Raw genomic sequence first — 16,967 nt, 5'->3', positions numbered from 1 at the left:
AATTTGCTGTGCAGTTGTCGAACCCAGGAACATAACAAGCTAGGAACAATTTGTTATAGAATAGACAATGAAGGGTAAAACACTGAACAAGATGCATGGCCCTAAGACTTCTAGAGATCAGGGAGTTAATGCTCAGTGGAATGGCCTGGTTATTGCATCAAAGTGCCCCACTTATTAGTGAATCTGACAGCCCAAAATAGATTGCAAGTGCAATCAGAAAATATTCTGGGAAAGTGAGGTTTCAAGTAACATTCTGGGTGCCCCAATCAGTTGGGCAAGTCTAGGCATACCAATGTCCCCAAAACTTCTAACCCATCATTGGAATGACTTGCAGCTCAGCACTGAGAAGCAAATCAGCTCTCCAAAATGATTTATCATTGTAAACCCTCAGGAAATCAAGCTGAAATTTGCAAATTGACTCTCTACTCTCTGGTGACATGGAGGAGATGATGAGAAGTGATGATACCCTGTGTAGGATTGCATAGGAGATGCAGAAAGCCACAGTCTTGCAAGTGAACTTCAGGTGACAGATAATCATCTGGACCTTCTCATTCTATTTACATTTAAAAACTGAAAACAAGCAGCCAACTGCATAGCTCAATAAGCTCTGGAAGCAGAAGCCCACATAGCTGAGAGACAGTGAAAAATTCTGTACCCCAGAAAGAAAGGCAAGTGGTAAAGCATTAAGTTCTTTCATGCACCTAGATGACACCCAGAACCTTGAAAGGTACTCAAACTCATGACTCAAAGCAGCGCATTTGATCAAGTCTCCAGAACCAGCAAAAAGGAAATGGTTCAGGCAGAGAAAGACAGATTTGCTGTCTAAGCAGTCCTTGATAACCCACTCTGGCCTTAAGCTGAAATGCTCAAAAGCAGAACATAAGGTTGTTCTAGCTGAGCTTATTCTGCCCAGCTCTCAGAAGCCTTCCTGTTTACAGTTGCATCTCCAGGCTTGGAGATTGCACTTTTGCTATGCTCAGGAGCTGTACCTCAGTGGTGCTGCTGGCTGCACCATTGGTGTTGGCGGATGTGGTGGTGGCTGGCTGCAGCTGCAGGGAGGGTGAAGAGTCACAGTGCCCCCCCCCTTGCCTCTAAGCCGGCTTTGCAGGAGAGCCTGTCTTGTGGTAGCAAGCATGACTTGTTCCCTTAGCTAAGCAGGGTCCACCCTGGTTGCATTTGAATGGGAGACCACATGTAAGCACTGTAAGATATTCCCCTCAGGGGATGGAGCCGCTCTGGGAAGAGCAGAAGGTTCCAAATTCCTTCCCTGGCTTCTCCAAGATAGGGCTGAGAGAGACTCCTGCCTGCAACCTTGGAGAAACCGCTGCCAGTCTGTGTAGACAATACTGAGCTAGATAGACCATTGGTCTGACTTAGTATATGGCAGCTTCCTATGTTCCTATGTAATGTGAGCTCCCAGTTTATGTTATACATGGGGACATGTCACTTAGTTGGCAGAGGTCTGGTCACCCCTAGATTTTGGCTGCAAGTAACACAAATTGCAAAGAGATTAGCTTCACACCTCTTCTCCCTATGTGGGGGCCTGGCTAAGCAGACGCCAGAACTAGCTATTGTGAGTTATCTGACATCTGAGATTATTTTGGACTTAGGATGAACTCTAAAACTCCCCTCATCCTCTCACAAGAGACATAGCACCCGTTGCTAATGAAGCAATTAGGCTAGGAAGGGGGAGCAGATAAGACAAATGCAGTAGCAGTCTCCATCACAAAAGGGGTGTGAGCCAGTGACATAATTCTGAGAGTGTGCCTATCAAAAATTTTTGATAGAATTATTGGGAGAATCAGTCTCAACACAGGGTATTCTTTGACACACCTGTATACTCTAGTTTTCATTACAATCAGCCTTGCATAGAATAAGCTATTCACACCCTGCCCTACCCAGGAAGGACGATCAAACACAATGCATTCCATGTCAGCCCGTCTGGGCTCTTCTATTCAGCAAAGTATGACAAAAGAAATATGCCTCCAAGGCACATTTTCGGATAAAAGTACTCCTGACCCCATGACCCAGTGTTCTCCCTTATGCTTTACACTGGGGACTCCAACTGCAAGACATCTTTGTGTTCCTCTTTCCATCCTACCTGGGACTCCATTACAACAAGGACTTCAGCAAGACCATGTTCATGCTGCCACCTCAAAAGAGCCTCAAATCACTACCTGGATCGGTCCATGTGCCCTTCCAGCCAGCATCCCTAGCAAGTGTAGGGAGCTGAGTCCACCAAGACACCTGTCTCATGGGCATCTTATCTTTTCACTAACCTCTGCAACCCTCTTGCCTTCCACCTTGCTGTCCCTGCAGGACGTGAGTCTCCCATTGCTCTAAACTCTGTTGTCTAGAGACAGGTATAGTGTAGCGGTTGCCCAGACTGGGGGTGCTGACCAAACACCCTCAGGCAGTTCTATCAACAAGGTAAAGAAATGCATTTGAAAGTTCTTATACAACAAGCCTTAAAAGAAAAACCCAGAAGCTCGAAGTAATCAGGATGGATGGGGAACAGCCAAAATGCAGACTTAATGCCATATTTGCCAATCATTGCACCACTGGCACAGTGCCACACTATATGTGCACAGCAACCAGATGGAGCAGGATGGCATCAGTGCTGATCCATATCGCTTGGATATCCCTTGGATATGAGATGAAACTCAGAGCCTTCTTAGATATTCTCCTTAGGGAATGGGACTGCTCTGGGAAGAGCACCTGCATATTTGCATGCAGAAGGTTCCATCTTCCCTCCCTGGCATCTCCAAGATAGGGCTGAGAGAGACTCTTGCCTGTAACCTTGGATAAGCCACTAGGAATGCACACTAGGAGTGTGCAAACAGGTTCAAAACTTAACCAGTTTGATGTTGAACTGCTTTGATTCAAAGGTTCGGGCTCAAGCCAACACCCCCCTTGGTTTGGCTCAACCCCAAACCAAACCCCTGGTGGGGTTCGACAAGCAATTTAAAAAAATTAAACTTATTTCCTCCAGGAGCTTCTCCAAGGTAGCGGGGGGTTGGGTCCATGGAGGTTTCCTCCTCCCCCCGCTGGCTTCCTATTTTGGAGGCTACTGTGCCTGCGCAGTAGAACACTACATGGCCTGGGTCATGACTTGGCCGCACAGGGTCCCACTGCACAAGCGCGGCGGCCTCAGAAATGGCCACTGCACCAGGGAATAGGCGCAGAAAGGGCCGAAGGTGCCTGAACCGGCCAAGTTTTAACTCCCCAGGAGGCCGGAGGGAGAAGGGGGAACCTCCATGGACCCACCACCACCACCTAAGTTTAAAATACCCCGACACACATTTTTTAAAATTGCTCGTCAACCCCCCCCCAGATCAAACCAGGGGGTGGTTGAAGGAGGCCAAAACCGAACTGGGCCAGGTGGTTTTGTGCACATCCCTAGAAGCCACTGCCCATCTGGGTAGACAATACTGACTTAGACGGACCAATGGCCTGACTTGATATACGGCACCTTCCTATGTTATTGGGCATAAACCTGAGAGGTGAACCCCTAAGAACCTAGAATGGGGCAGAATAAAAAGGGGAGACCAAAATCCCAGCCATCCTGCAATTCCTTATTTTTTAGCCCACACAACATGCTTAAGACCAATCACCGACTCAAACTTTAGCTACGAAATAAAGGGACTCAACACCCTGCAAAAGACTATGTAAGCGAACTCTTTACTAGATAAACCACATCACTGCAAAAGGGGGGGTGCACAAAATGGCAGCCAGCCCAGACAAATTAATGGGGCTAGATCTCTTACAAAGAGGAGCATAACTACCTTTTTGAATTCCTGTTGATCACAAGGCCAGCATTTCTAGGAGTGACCTTAGGGACAAGTGATTAAAACAAGCAGACTCAAAAATCAGAGAATGCATGGTAAATTATGTTTGAGTACATAACAAGGGAAGAAGTTCCCCAAAGTTGCCTCTGAAGGAGGTCAAGAAACTTGCAAGCAAGTGGGCCAGTCATGGTTGGCCTGCTGTCGCTGAACTCTCCTGTGCTCCTTATCTTTCCGTTTGAATCACGAACTACATATTCATTCCTCCAGACTTTTTATTTAGTCACACACAACAGATGATCTTCTAGGATCACCAATTGTCTAAGGGCATAGATAGTCTAGGGCATCACAGAAGTAAGGCTCAAACGATGCAGGATTATGGAGAAGTAGACCCTGGGAGAAGATAGGAAACCAAAAGATAATTAGAGGGACTCGGGACACAGCAGCATACTGCCCATCCCTGCACTTGGTGATCACAGGAAGATAATGAAGAAGTTGGCTGTGTTGAAGGGGCCACAACTGGGAGGCCAGCAATCCCAGGACAGCATAACTAGGAGTTGCCTGTATGGGTTGGCATAGTTTGAGAACCAAGAGGAGGCACAGGCTGGATAACCTAAGAACGTGGATGTTGTTCAGCCCAATAGCTGTAGAAGTAAAGGGACATATTCACTCAGAGTAACCACATCAGAAACAGGAGGGTCAAGCTAGCACGGAATCTGGAGAGAGCCAGCAAAGTTTATTGGCTCCCTCAAGGATCCCAAGGCATACGTAAACCTAGGCTATCATGTTTCCTGGCCCCAACAAATTCAGCTTTGAACCACAGGATTCATCTGCTTTTCCAGGGCCTCAGGACAGAACAAAAATGTACGTGTGTCCAGAGGAAGGGACATCACAGGGTGCGGGGGCAGATGACAATGTTTAGGAAGTGGTGGTAATAATAGTTATTTTGTTTTTTATATTTATTTCTTTTGTTGGGGGCTGGCTTCTTGCCTGTCCTCTTAGGGCCAGATTGCCGCATCTTGTGGGGTGGGGGCAACCCCAATATCGAAGTCAAAATAAGATCTAAAAATGACAGACAAAAGATGTAAACAAAGAAACTAAAATGGAAATATTTCATTTATTGTTTATTTATCATTATTTATTTATTGTATTTTTATCCCGCCTGATATGTATATCTCTAGGCAGTCTACAAAATTTAACATATTTAAAAGTCACAAATTAAAATACATGACAATAAAAACAACAAAATTATTAAAACAAGTTTTTAAAAATAATTTGCCCCTTTACCCATTACCATGAAAGTTCTTTATTTCATTTATATTAGTTTCCATTATTATTTTATTCTATGTTGTTTTTATTTATAAATATGGAGGTTTGTTTCATTCAGGAACTGTTGTAATGACTTATACAAAATTATACCAAACCTAGGATCTCAGCAGCAAAAATGAAAGTAGGAAAGGGACAGGTGCCAAGGAAACCAAACCAACCTGCCGAGCTGAACAACAAAGAGGCCCAAAGCAAGGGCAGGGCCAACTCATGAAGCAGCAGTCCCAGACTGCTAATTGCACAAGCAAGCCAAATGCACTGATAACCTACAGAGGGCATGTTGTACTACCACTGAGGCAAGATGCCACTCCGCCCCCTGCATCATGCCCGGGGAAGAAGCAGCATTACTGCTACATGTGAAACAAAATAGCTGCTGGCATTTATGTTTTTAAAGGGAGATCAACAATGTCATTGTGCTTCAGATATTTTTGCCCCAAGCATGGCCTAAACTTGTCTGCATGAGACTGCTTCCGTTCCAGATTAACACTATTTCAGACTGCAGAGGAGGACTTTTTAAAAAATAACAAACCATGATGTCCCTTTCTCACTATTCCTATTTGTTTTGGGAAGAGTTCTCAGTTAATATCTAGCCTCCTGAAGAGTTTGGATTTGCGTCAGTTGTGACTTTTTAGTTGGTTACTGTTACTGTTAAACTCTTTCTAACAAACCAGTGCCACTAGATGCAGTCTTAAACATGGAGTTCTTTATTTTCTTTAGCCTCAGGAAGGTTATCTGATGGTCCAACAGTTCCAGTATCTGGGATGGGCATCTCACAGGGATGTGCCAGGCTCTAAACGGTCGTTCTTGAAGTTAATTCTTCAGGTTGAAAAGTGGCAAGAAGAATGTGAAGAAGGGGAAGGTAGAACCATTATTCATTGCATGTAAGTATGATCTAGCATTTCCCCCCTGCACACCAAGTTATTTCTGCACTGTGGATTAGATTTCACTAGATTAATGTGTTGGTAAAAGAGTGGTAGACTATATTTCTCTAATCAAATTTGTAGGGAGCTTTTCAAAAGCAATTCTCAGTACAATGATTCTCAGTATGCATACTAAATGTGTTTCCCTAATAAATCAACGTGATAGGAGTATGCGCACAAGAGACAATTGTCTCTTGATGTTTTGCACTTGAATACATGCATCCTAGCTCAAAAGGCATATAAATACGAATATGTCAAATATTTATATACTACTTTCAAAAAAGGTTCCCAAAGTGGTTAACATAGGTATAAATAAAATGGTTCTCTGTCACCAAAGAGCTTACAATCTTAAAAAGAAACATAAGATAGATGCCAGCTACAACCACTGGAGGATGGATAGGGCCAGTTGCTCTCCCCACTTGCTAAATAAAGAGAATGACTTCTTTTAAAAGGTGCCTCTTTGCTCAGTTAGCAGATATTAGATATGTACTGCCAGTTATATGAAGGGTATATGTATGTGTGTGTGTTCTGCATTTCATTTCAAAATACACACAAGTAAGATACATTCTGAGATTAGGCCTCCACTTCTACAAGTTTTTAAAAGGAAATTTCCTTACTGTGAATTGCCGTTTGCATAGACTCAATGAAGGGCATTCTGCCCCCACCTCTTCAGTGCTCTGGGCTATTGTTTTTCAGGCTTTTGCCTGCACCACACATATGGGAGTAAGGGGTGTGCACAGAACCAGGTTCTGCAGTTCTACGACCCAGTTCGGTCGAACCAACCAGGTGAACTGGTCCATTCAGCTGACCTGGGTCAAACTGGTTCAGGGGCTGGTAAAAGGGAATCCAGCGAGGATTCCCTTTTACAAGCAAAGGGGAAGCCTTCACAAAAGCGGGGTGGGGTGGGGGTGGCAGCGGCGAGGAGGCACACTTAAAAGTAGATGATAAGATTCTCTCCTTACTGCCCTGGCCCACTGCAGAGTGGTGGTGCTCCCTTCCTTCAGCAGCCCACACACAGTGACGCAGCTCTGGCAATGATCTGGTCTCCATGCATGCACAGAGGCCATTTCCGTAGTCAGTGTGTCAGTGCAAATGGCAACCACCAGAACCCTCTTTACAAGCCCACTGAACCAGTCCACCATGAACTGGGCTCAGTTCAGACCGATCGTGGACCAGTGGCCTTATTGAAGGCTGGTTTGGTTTGTAATTGGACCAGTTGAACCAGTTCATGGCAAACCGGTTCAACCTGAACTGGTTTGTGCACACCCCTAGTGGAGGTAGTAGATGGAGTTTCCTTCTACTGTATATACCTTTATCCCTTTCTGTTCCCTTGGAATTGGAGTTATGCTCATTGTTTGTTGTATGGTTCTGGGTTGAGAAATTCCGTGCTTTTCCAGGGTGGCACCTCCCTCAGGAGGAGCTAAAGCAGTTGGCCCTGCCTATTGTACAAGGTGGCCATCCTGAAGGTTCTGGAATGCCCACTACAATTTATTTCCTAAAAGAGCAAATAGGCACCTTTAAAAAGTGGTGATTCTCTTTATTTAGCAGGGGGCTAGCAACTGCCCCTATCCATCCTCAGCACAGCATCCCTCCAGTGGCTGTTGCTGGCGTCTGTCTTGTGTTTCTTTGGGGCCTTTTGTTGAAAAGCAGTATATAAATATTTGTTGTATTCACATGCTACAGAATACCCTTATATACTTTTCATTCACTGTGTTTCATTCAATTCCTGCTTCAGAAGCAAGATGCTTCTAAATACCAGTTGCAGGGGAGCAACAGCAAGAGAGAGGGCATGCCCTCACCTCTTGCTCATGGGCTTCTCAGAGGCATCTGGTGGGTCACTGTGTGCAACAGGATGCTGGGTTAGACCTTGGGCCTGATCCAGCAGGTCTGTTCTTATGTTCTAATATTCCTCCTCCCCCCTCCACACACAGACAATACATTGCTCTGCAAGAAGCCTTCTGCTGGTGCTTGTATGAGTACATGAGTTCACAGAACAGTAGTCATACTTTTTCACTTTCTGCTTGGGGCTCTTTAAATTTACAAACTAGGACTAATCACATAGAATATGGAATTTGAAGCTCCTAGAATAAGCTAAAGTCAAAATAAAGAGGCTTACCATTTGGGATGTACACAAATCAATTTTTTCATTTTGATTTGTACCCAAATTGAATCACCCCTGATTTGTTTTGGGTCCGAATCTGCCTCCCCCCCCCCGAATCACCCTGGATATGATTTGTACCCAAATTTTTAAAATCCAAATTGATTTGAGGCGAAAAGCAGTCCCAGGGGCAAAAGAATGGAGTGGGTGGTAGTGACCAATGGGTGGAAGCTACCACCCAAATTTCAAAGAAACTGGGCAGAGGGGTGATTTTAAAATAATTTTTGAAGTTGGCGCATCTTTAAGCTTTCCCCCATAGGGAATAATGGGGATTTCAGCAGCCTTATAGCTCCACGTGGGGGGCACCAGGGTGGCCCAGAGCGGGTTGTGGTGGGTGGTAGTGCCCAATGGGTGGAAGCTACCACCCAAATTTCAAAGAAATTGGGCAAAGGAGTGATTTTAAAATAATTTTTGAAGTTTACACATTTTAAAACTTTTTCCCATAGGGAATAATGGGGATTTCAGCAGCCGGGGGGAGAGGAGTGGCACCATGGTGGCCTAGAACAGCTTTTGGTGGGTGGTAGTGCCCAATGGGTGCAAGGAAGCCACCACCCAGATTTCAGAGAAATTGGGCAAAGGGGTGATCTTTAAATGATTTCTGAAGTTGGCATGTCTTTGGGGCATATTCAGGGCAGGAAGGGGGTTTCAGGGGCAGAAGAGTGGGTCAGGTGGTAGTTCCTCAATGGGTGCTTGCTACCACCCAGATTTCAAAGAAATTAGTGAAAGGGATGATTTTTAAAGAATTTCTGAAGTTTGCGTGTCTTTAAGCTTTTCCCCATAGGGAATAATGACAGTTTCAGCAGCCCCATAACTCCACTTGGGGGGTACCAGGGTGGCCCAGAGCGAGTGGTGGTGTAGTGCACATAGGGTTCCGACCAACCACAAGCCCATGGAGCACTGGGTTTTGTTGTTTCTGAGGTGGTCTGAGAGTAGATTATCTGGTAGGAAATGAGAGTGGATTCAGTGTTTGTTTCACTTCCATGAAATGTTACTTTGAATCCAACTTTCTATCACCAACTTGGATTTTTGGAGTTCATCTACTGTTTATGGATTTTGTCATTACTTGTATGATATTATTGCTTTTTTGACACACAGCTGTCAAATTACAGATTCATACATTATATATTTACAATGAAAATATATTTTTGTCATTGGGTTGCTCTTTTTCAAAGAAGTTTTCTGCCTTATCATTATGCATAAAAATAAAGTCTCTGAAATTTGTGGGACAGAACTTTTTAATTCTGTTTGTGCTTAGGAATGGTGGTGGACGAAGTGGAATGTTCTGTGCCATAGGCATAGTAGTGGAAATGCTTAAAAGGCAAAACGTCATTGATGTTTTTCATGCAGTCAAAACTTTACGGAACAGTAAGCCAAACATGGTAGAAACGCCGGTAAGTTCATGAAGCTGGAATATGATTTTGTGTGAACAGCAAAGGAGTTAAAGCACAATATTCTATTGTGAAACAACTATAGTTTAGATGGAAACATTTTTCCATGCTGACCGGTAGCACCAGTTGTGAAAATTAAATTATAAAAAGCCACATATGAATGTAATTAAATGTCATTTAAATATCTTAATGTCTAGATCTAGCAACCTCATCCTTTTTCCCATCCAGTGACTGCCTGTCCAAATGCAAATTCTTTCATAATCCCTGGACATTCTTGGCTTTGGTAAATCTCTGTGTAAACGTGGTTTCATGGCATTTCAGCTGTCATAACCTCTGTGATACATAGCTGACATGATGATAACAGGGAAGAGAAGGTGGTTAGAAGGCGGCAGCTTGTAATGCTAACAGCCAAAGGTTAATCTATGGAGAGCACAGAGTGGAGATATTCACTTCTTCCTTTCTTGAGAACATTGTGGCTGTACAACCTGAGCATTTCTGTTAGTTTTTGCATCTTCCCTCAGATAGCTGTGGGAATTTATGGAGCTAAAAGTTCCTTAGGGCCACTAGGAGGCAAAGGTAAGTAGTGGACTATCTGGAGGTTACCTGTGGATTGAATTTAATGCACAAGCTTGCATTTTTTACTGGCATTCTACAATAAATATATTGTTTAGGAGCTAAACTAGACATGACTTTAAGAACATCTTTGAATTCTGTGCTTAGAATGCTCTCTATCTTTTTTGGAATCAAAAGCAGCCACAGAAGGGTGCCGACCTGTATCAGGACAATGCGGGAGGGGGAAATCTACCCATTCCTTCTGTGCTGTTTTCTACTGGAAATCTCCTCAACGTCCAGCTCCTAAAGCTGTGGGAAAATAGCCGAGGAAGCAAAGAGTTAAACTAGGGATGGAAATACTGATTAATAAATTAAATATTGAAACTGTTGAAACCTTATCATGCATTAGTTTGACCATTTAACGTGGACAGCTCAGATTTTAAAAACAAAAACAAAAACAACTCCACATTAGGAGTTTTGTTTTTTTTAAAACCCGCCTCTGATAGAAAACAAGAAAGAAAGAAAACACTGTTCGCATCTACATCTTATAACTAATTTCCGCCTCTACTGTGCACATTATAAAACGTATGGAGCACTAGCTTCTGTCAGTTCCATTCTGCCATGGAAATTACATTATGTTGGAGGCCTGAGACAGCTGAAGGTGTAGTGTGCCTATGGATAGGAAGAAAATGAAAGCTGGGGGCAGCAGGATATAAAGACTAGGGACAAAGGACTTTTCCTTCCTTTGCACCAACCACTAGGGATTTTGGCGAGGTGGGGCAATTGTCCTGGACTGCATACATGGAGTGACGAGCATCCAAAGTATGGATCAGCATTTGAAGGTGTTGAATTGATCCGTTTCATTCAAGGCGGTAAAACTAATTAGCTAAATAAACAAAGTCTTGATTCTGGCCTTATATTTTATTTCAGGATGCAATGGCTGACATAGTGAGCAGTGTTGAGCATGTGGTGGAATGTAACGTTTATACAGCTGTGCAGGAGTGCTGTTGCACAAGTGCAAAGAGCTGTTTCACAATTGCAGAATTGCACAACAGTGCAGCCATTATATACAATGGTCACAATGTTGCTCCACTCTATTTGCATGGTTTTTGCACTGGTGCAACAGTGCTTTTGCACAAGTGCACAAATGCATATTTTTGCACAAGTGCACAAATGTTACATTCCACTGTTTGCACAAAGTGGCACGGTATGCCAGCTAGGGAGCAGAAAGTGGGGGGCTCAAATGAACCTTCTGGCCCTGGCCTCTCGGAGCCTGGAAAAGGCCCTGCTGTCAATGCAAGTCCTTACAGGTCCCCTCTTTTCATACTCTAATGTAGTTGACTGCATGATTTTTAAACTGCTCGGTTTTGTGCACTGGGTGGGTGCAGAGTTGTTTGTTCTAGGAGGACACTGTTGCATTTATTACTTTACTCCCTTTTGTAATTAAAAACTCTTTGAAATGCATACAGTGTTACTTATCAAGACATCTTTTCTCTAGAAAATCCAGGGTTATTGTGTAGGGATTTCCAACCTTGTCAATTTAATTTTTAGCAAAGAAGAATAAATAGTGTTATTCCATTACAGTCTTACTGTTCAGTTGCTGAATGACTAAGGCTGGGTATTTTCAGACTCATGTATTATGTGGGTGTCCTGTCTTGATCTTATGCACACACAGCAGCTGTTCAGCTGGGTGAAGCAACAAGCCAAGAAAACCAATGTAGCATTGTCACCTGCCCTACATTCACTAAGATGATCAGATAACCAGAATGAGCAGAACAATCAAACCTTTTAGTAAGCCTTCCCCACTTCCTGCCAACAATTGCAAATTGTTCATTTCTAGCCTGTTGTAACGTTGGGGTGGGGGGGTTATGAAGGGATTTTACTTTAATTTTTTAAAAAAGCAGGAGTGAGAGAGACACTGACTTATCAATTAATCTTTGAAGGGATCTGCTTCTCTCTTTTCTTCCAGATAGTGTGCCTTGGACAAAAGCATATTTTAGAATTCATATCTTTGCACCGTCAAGCTTCAAGCTCCAGATCCCTGCTTACCAACTCATTGAAATTCAAATTCCTATCTATTTGACCTTACAGAGTGTTATCACAATTGCTAAAGCTGGCTTTCAGTTTCATTCAGTTTAGCAGCTCAAAACAGTGATCCCTTGCTGTAGTATTAAGACATTGATGCTTGTAAACTGCTGAATGCTGTTTGACTATGTGAAATTTATGTTGTCAGTGACTGGGAAATGAATTTCTACCCTGATAATGAAAACCGTCTGTTTTGTAACTGGTGGAATCACATAACAAGTCATAGGGAAGCAAACAGATCATTAGACTATCTTGCATTTCAGGCCATAAAATGCACCTCACCCACCCACCCCACCCCAAACACACAAACCACATTAAGCTAAAATTGGACAACTGAGAAAATAAATTATAACTCAGTTCCAAAGGATGCCAACACTCTTTTCATATTTTCTTGGTATATAGTTGGCTGTCTAATTTGATGTTTTTTTTCTCCTAGGAGCAATATCGTTTCTGCTACGATGTTGCACTGGAGTACCTTGAGTCGTCTTAATGAGAGAAGATGAATGCAATCAAGCAAACCAAATACTAGCAAACATAAAAAGCTGTGTTTTGACATTGGCTGTTGAACTTGTGAAGGAAGAGATTAGTGAAGGGCGAGATATGATTTTTAAATGCAAAAGTATTTTTCTTAATAAATGGTGTATCTTAATTGTATATAAGAAAAAGAACTGTTCTTATGCCTGTACACAGTTAGTGCCACGTAAATAGAGAAGAACCACGGCTGCTGCCCAAGGTAGGACTTTTCAGTGTTTGTGTATCCAGCTAGAGCTACCATCTGTTGCATGTCTGTATTTCTACACATTTTCTTTCCCTTTTGTTCTTTCTTTGATAAATTGCTGAAAGTAAAACAAAACTGTGCCGTTTGATAGTCTCTCTAGGTTTTACGTGTTGCAAGAATATATTTACAGATATAGATATAGGGATATATGTATGATAACTGGCTTATTTTGTTTTAATGTGCAATGATGGCCTATCACAAAATTCTTTATAAAGAAATCTAAACATAAGCCAAAGACTCAAGTGTAAATATGTCTATATGGAAAAGAAAGCACATTGTATTTATTGAATTTCTTTTATGATGGCTGAACAAAAACATTTTTTCTCAGAAAGCTTTTGTTGTTGCTAAAATCAAATGTAAACGATTTTTGTAGATTATTTTTTGTATGTTTTGGGGAAAGTAGAGAGAGAGAGACTTTTTATGGGTAGCCCAGGAAATATTGGTAGAGTGATTTTTGTTGTTGTTGTTGTGAACATATTTGTGAATGACATTCATGTAATCAGCTTGGTTACCAATGGTCTAAATAGGACCAAAATCAAAAACATTCTCAAAATGTGGGGTTGTTGGTTTTTTTTACAGTATAATAATATGGATCAAATAGAAACTGCACACACGTATGGCCTTGTTTATGACCTGCACAATGTTGGAAGTAATTTCATTAACAGATTTGGAAGTATTTTCATTAACAGAACAAATGGTTTTATTGAATTCTTTAAGAGCAAGAAAATAAGATGAAAATGTATACCCTTTCAGAGAAAGAAATGTTTGTTGAGAAATATGTTGGTCATAAATAACTAAATTTCTTTTAATGTTTACAAACTGAGGCTGTAATTCTAGGCAGGAGGAGAAGAAGCACATGCCACCATTACTTACCCCTGCTTGTGCTGGAAGTGTTTTGATATTTTTATTGCAGTCAATCAACTAGCTGAACAGGCAAGTTGCTTTTTCCTTTGAAATTGGTGTGGCAGTTCATCTAGGCAATTGGCTGCACTGAAATTGTTAAAAAGATTTCCAGCTGTGTATGCACTTCTCTTCTTACTCATACAATGGCTATCTAGGTTTCCAACTTTGCTCTTTGACAAAGCAAAAGTGGAATAAATTAAGCCAGAGTCAACCTATAGTCTTGGTATACAAAATATCCATGTGTTTATTTCATTCTTCATATGTATATTCATAAGCCTGAACATATTTTCCTAATGAAAACCATTCCAGTGTCCTGTTGATTTTTTTATCAAGAGTAAATGACAAGGTGCTTATAAATACTCATGTAAAGTAAGAGTGAATTAAAGAAATTTTATACAACTTTGACTTCAAATTATCTTGTACTCTATTCAAACCCTTTTTTAAGTATTATGCAGCAAGAACACAACCCTATTGGTCAAGAATAACTCTCCCCTGGAGATTCAATATTTGTGATAGAAACTGCCCCTCTCACCAGGTTAATAGGCCTGTGCAACATTGGATTTCCAATATTAGAATTGCTCTAAAATTGGAAAAACTGGGAGAAATCATCAGAAATCCAATCCAATACTGGGTTCCCAATAGGTCAGAACTGTTGGCACTATGCTTAAATAAAGGAATTATGTATAGATCTGCTTTCTTCATTTTCTCCTTTGTATCGCATGTATCTGTGCTTGCATGCTATACCACCATTTTATGGAACTGACTTATCAAGATTTAAAAATCTATATTTATTTCCACCATACACACTACTGCCTGTCCATCTGTGCACAATAGTTCATTCTGTAAAAATGTCTTGCTTTACACCCTAAGGGGAAAGGTTTGTCCTATATAAAGTTCTAGGTTTGCCCAGATGAGAGTAATGTTTATCACTTTCAATAACAGACTGTTGAACAAAGTGTATAAATAGTTCTGTAAAAAAAAACAACACAAAAAAACTTGCACTCCACCTCCATTTTAACAGCTTCCTGTCTTGAGAGGTAGTTGAGCATTTCCAATCATAACATCATCCATTTCCACATGTATATGCCAAGCACAATTGCACAGGCCAATAATATCATAGTAAGCAATTAGCAAACAATGGTAGCCCTACTGGAAATTTAATTACTTTACAGAAGCATGGCTTTAATTTATTTTTGGTTGATCCAGATGGTCTAGGAAGTACTGCAATTTGTCCTTAGTTGCATAATATGCACTTCATAGTACTGCATTCCGTAGTACATCAAATGTTGTTCAACAGTAGTCACTGTTGGGTGGGCCTTCTCAAAACCTGTAAAGATGCAAGCAAACATTTACTTCTGTCACAAACCTCTATTCATTGCCATCATTAGAAACTCACTTGAAATAAAGAGTGAGTATAGTGGCTTACATACTGCACAAGGCAACCACTGTTACTGCTCTGTCTGTGTACACCATCGATGGTGTGCAACAACACTGTTGTGCATTGGTGTACGGTTGTAGAAATGCAAGTTACACATGCAAAGCCCATTGAAAATAATGGGTGCTGCATTGTGCAGTGGTGTTTATACAGCTTTATGCCAGAGTGGAACAGCACCATTGTTGGCAGTAGTTACACAGATACAGAAGCGTGGGCAGTGCTCCAACTGCCTGCATTACCTTATGTAATATGTGTGAGCCAATGTTTATACTATGACAACCAAACATTGTCTCCACACTTCACAGAAAACTGTTTGAAACTTCCACAATTCAACCCCTTGGCAGTTGTGCTTTGGGGTTCCACAGGGTTCTATTCTTTCCCCTATGCTGTTTAACATCTACAAGAACTACTGGAAGTGGTCATCTAGAGATTTGGCCTAAGGTGTCATCAGTATGAGGATGACACTCAGTTTATCTCTCTTTTTCATCAAACACAGGTGAGGTGGTGACTGTCTTGAATCATGCCTGGATGCAATAATGGACTCAATGAGGGTGAACAAGTTTAGCTTCAATCCAGACAAGTCAGAAGTCCTCTTGGTCAATGGTTCCTCTGCCCGTGTTAACTACATTCAGCCTATTATAGAGAGGGTTGCACAACCCTGAAGGACCAGGTTCGCAGTTGCGGGGGGTGCTCATCAATCCAGCATTGTCGCTATTGCTCAAGTGGCCGCTGTGGTTCAGAGCACTTTTATCAGCTTCGGCCAGAGGTGCACCTAGGTGATTTTGGAGCCTGGATATAAGGTCCTTTGGAAGTGCCCCTCCCCTGCAAATTAAGCATCATCATGCTCAGCCGGGCAACTACACCACTCAGGACAGATGAAAGAGGATCTGGGAGACCCTAGACTTTGGCCCGGAGGTCTAGGGGTATGAGCACATCTGGCTTCAGCTGATACACCACCTGAGACCTTACCTGGATAGAGATAGCTTGGCCACAGTTACTCATGCTCTCATAACCTCTCATTTAGATTATAGCAATGCGTTGTATGTGAGGCTGTCTTTGAAAATGGTTCAGAAGCTGAAGTTGGTACAAAATAGGGCTGCAGGAATGTCAACATCCAAGATACTCTAGAAGATATTCCCAACTTGCAAGAACCTCTAATACGGAAAGATGAAGTTAGATAAGCACTCTGGTCATTACCAAGTTGCAAGGCTACAGGAATTGATGGAATAGCTACAGAAATATGGCAGGCAACAGAAGAAGTAGTAGTCAAGGCTTTAACCAAACAATGCCAGCAAATTTGGAGAACAATGCAGTGGCCCACAGATTGGAAAAGGTCAGTCTACACATCCATACCAAAGAAAAAAGACTCATCAGATTCCTCAAACTATTGCACAATATCCTTAATTTCACATGCTAGCAAAATCAGGTGGATTAAGCTTTTTACTGCCCATGGGTAAAAAGGCTCTTTTTTTGCTGCCCTTTTACTTTAAACAAAAAAGGTTTGCCTTTTTAAAAAAAGATAAGGGGGGGGGACTTTCTCCCCACCCAGTTCACCCTTGCTGCAGCCATCACTGCCCACAGAGAAAAGCAACAAAATGTGAGGAGGGGCAAAATTTGCTGCTCCTCAAATTTTGCTG

General features: G+C 42.0%; 1 protein-coding gene across 19 annotated transcripts in view; it reads left to right on the top strand.

The window, feature by feature from the left end:
* The window catches only part of PTPRK (protein tyrosine phosphatase receptor type K), a 630,811-nt gene extending 616,517 nt beyond the window's left edge, over positions 1 to 14,294 (top strand). For all 19 annotated transcript variants that reach the window (XM_053285989.1, XM_053285978.1, XM_053286049.1 and 16 more), the window contains 3 exons: positions 5,829 to 5,992; positions 9,445 to 9,580; positions 12,651 to 14,294. In XM_053285989.1, coding sequence (XP_053141964.1) covers positions 5,829 to 5,992; positions 9,445 to 9,580; positions 12,651 to 12,704 — 354 coding nt within the window. In that variant the 3' untranslated portion in view covers positions 12,705 to 14,294. The remainder of the gene's footprint in view (positions 1 to 5,828; positions 5,993 to 9,444; positions 9,581 to 12,650) is intronic.
* The last annotated feature ends 2,673 nt before the right edge of the window (positions 14,295 to 16,967 follow it).

Source organism: Hemicordylus capensis, chromosome 1 (assembly GCF_027244095.1).
Source record: "Hemicordylus capensis ecotype Gifberg chromosome 1, rHemCap1.1.pri, whole genome shotgun sequence".
Classification (NCBI taxonomy): domain Eukaryota; kingdom Metazoa; phylum Chordata; class Lepidosauria; order Squamata; family Cordylidae; genus Hemicordylus; species Hemicordylus capensis.
The sequence above is the reverse complement of the archived record's forward strand: the minus strand, read 5'-3'. Positions and strand labels throughout refer to the sequence as shown.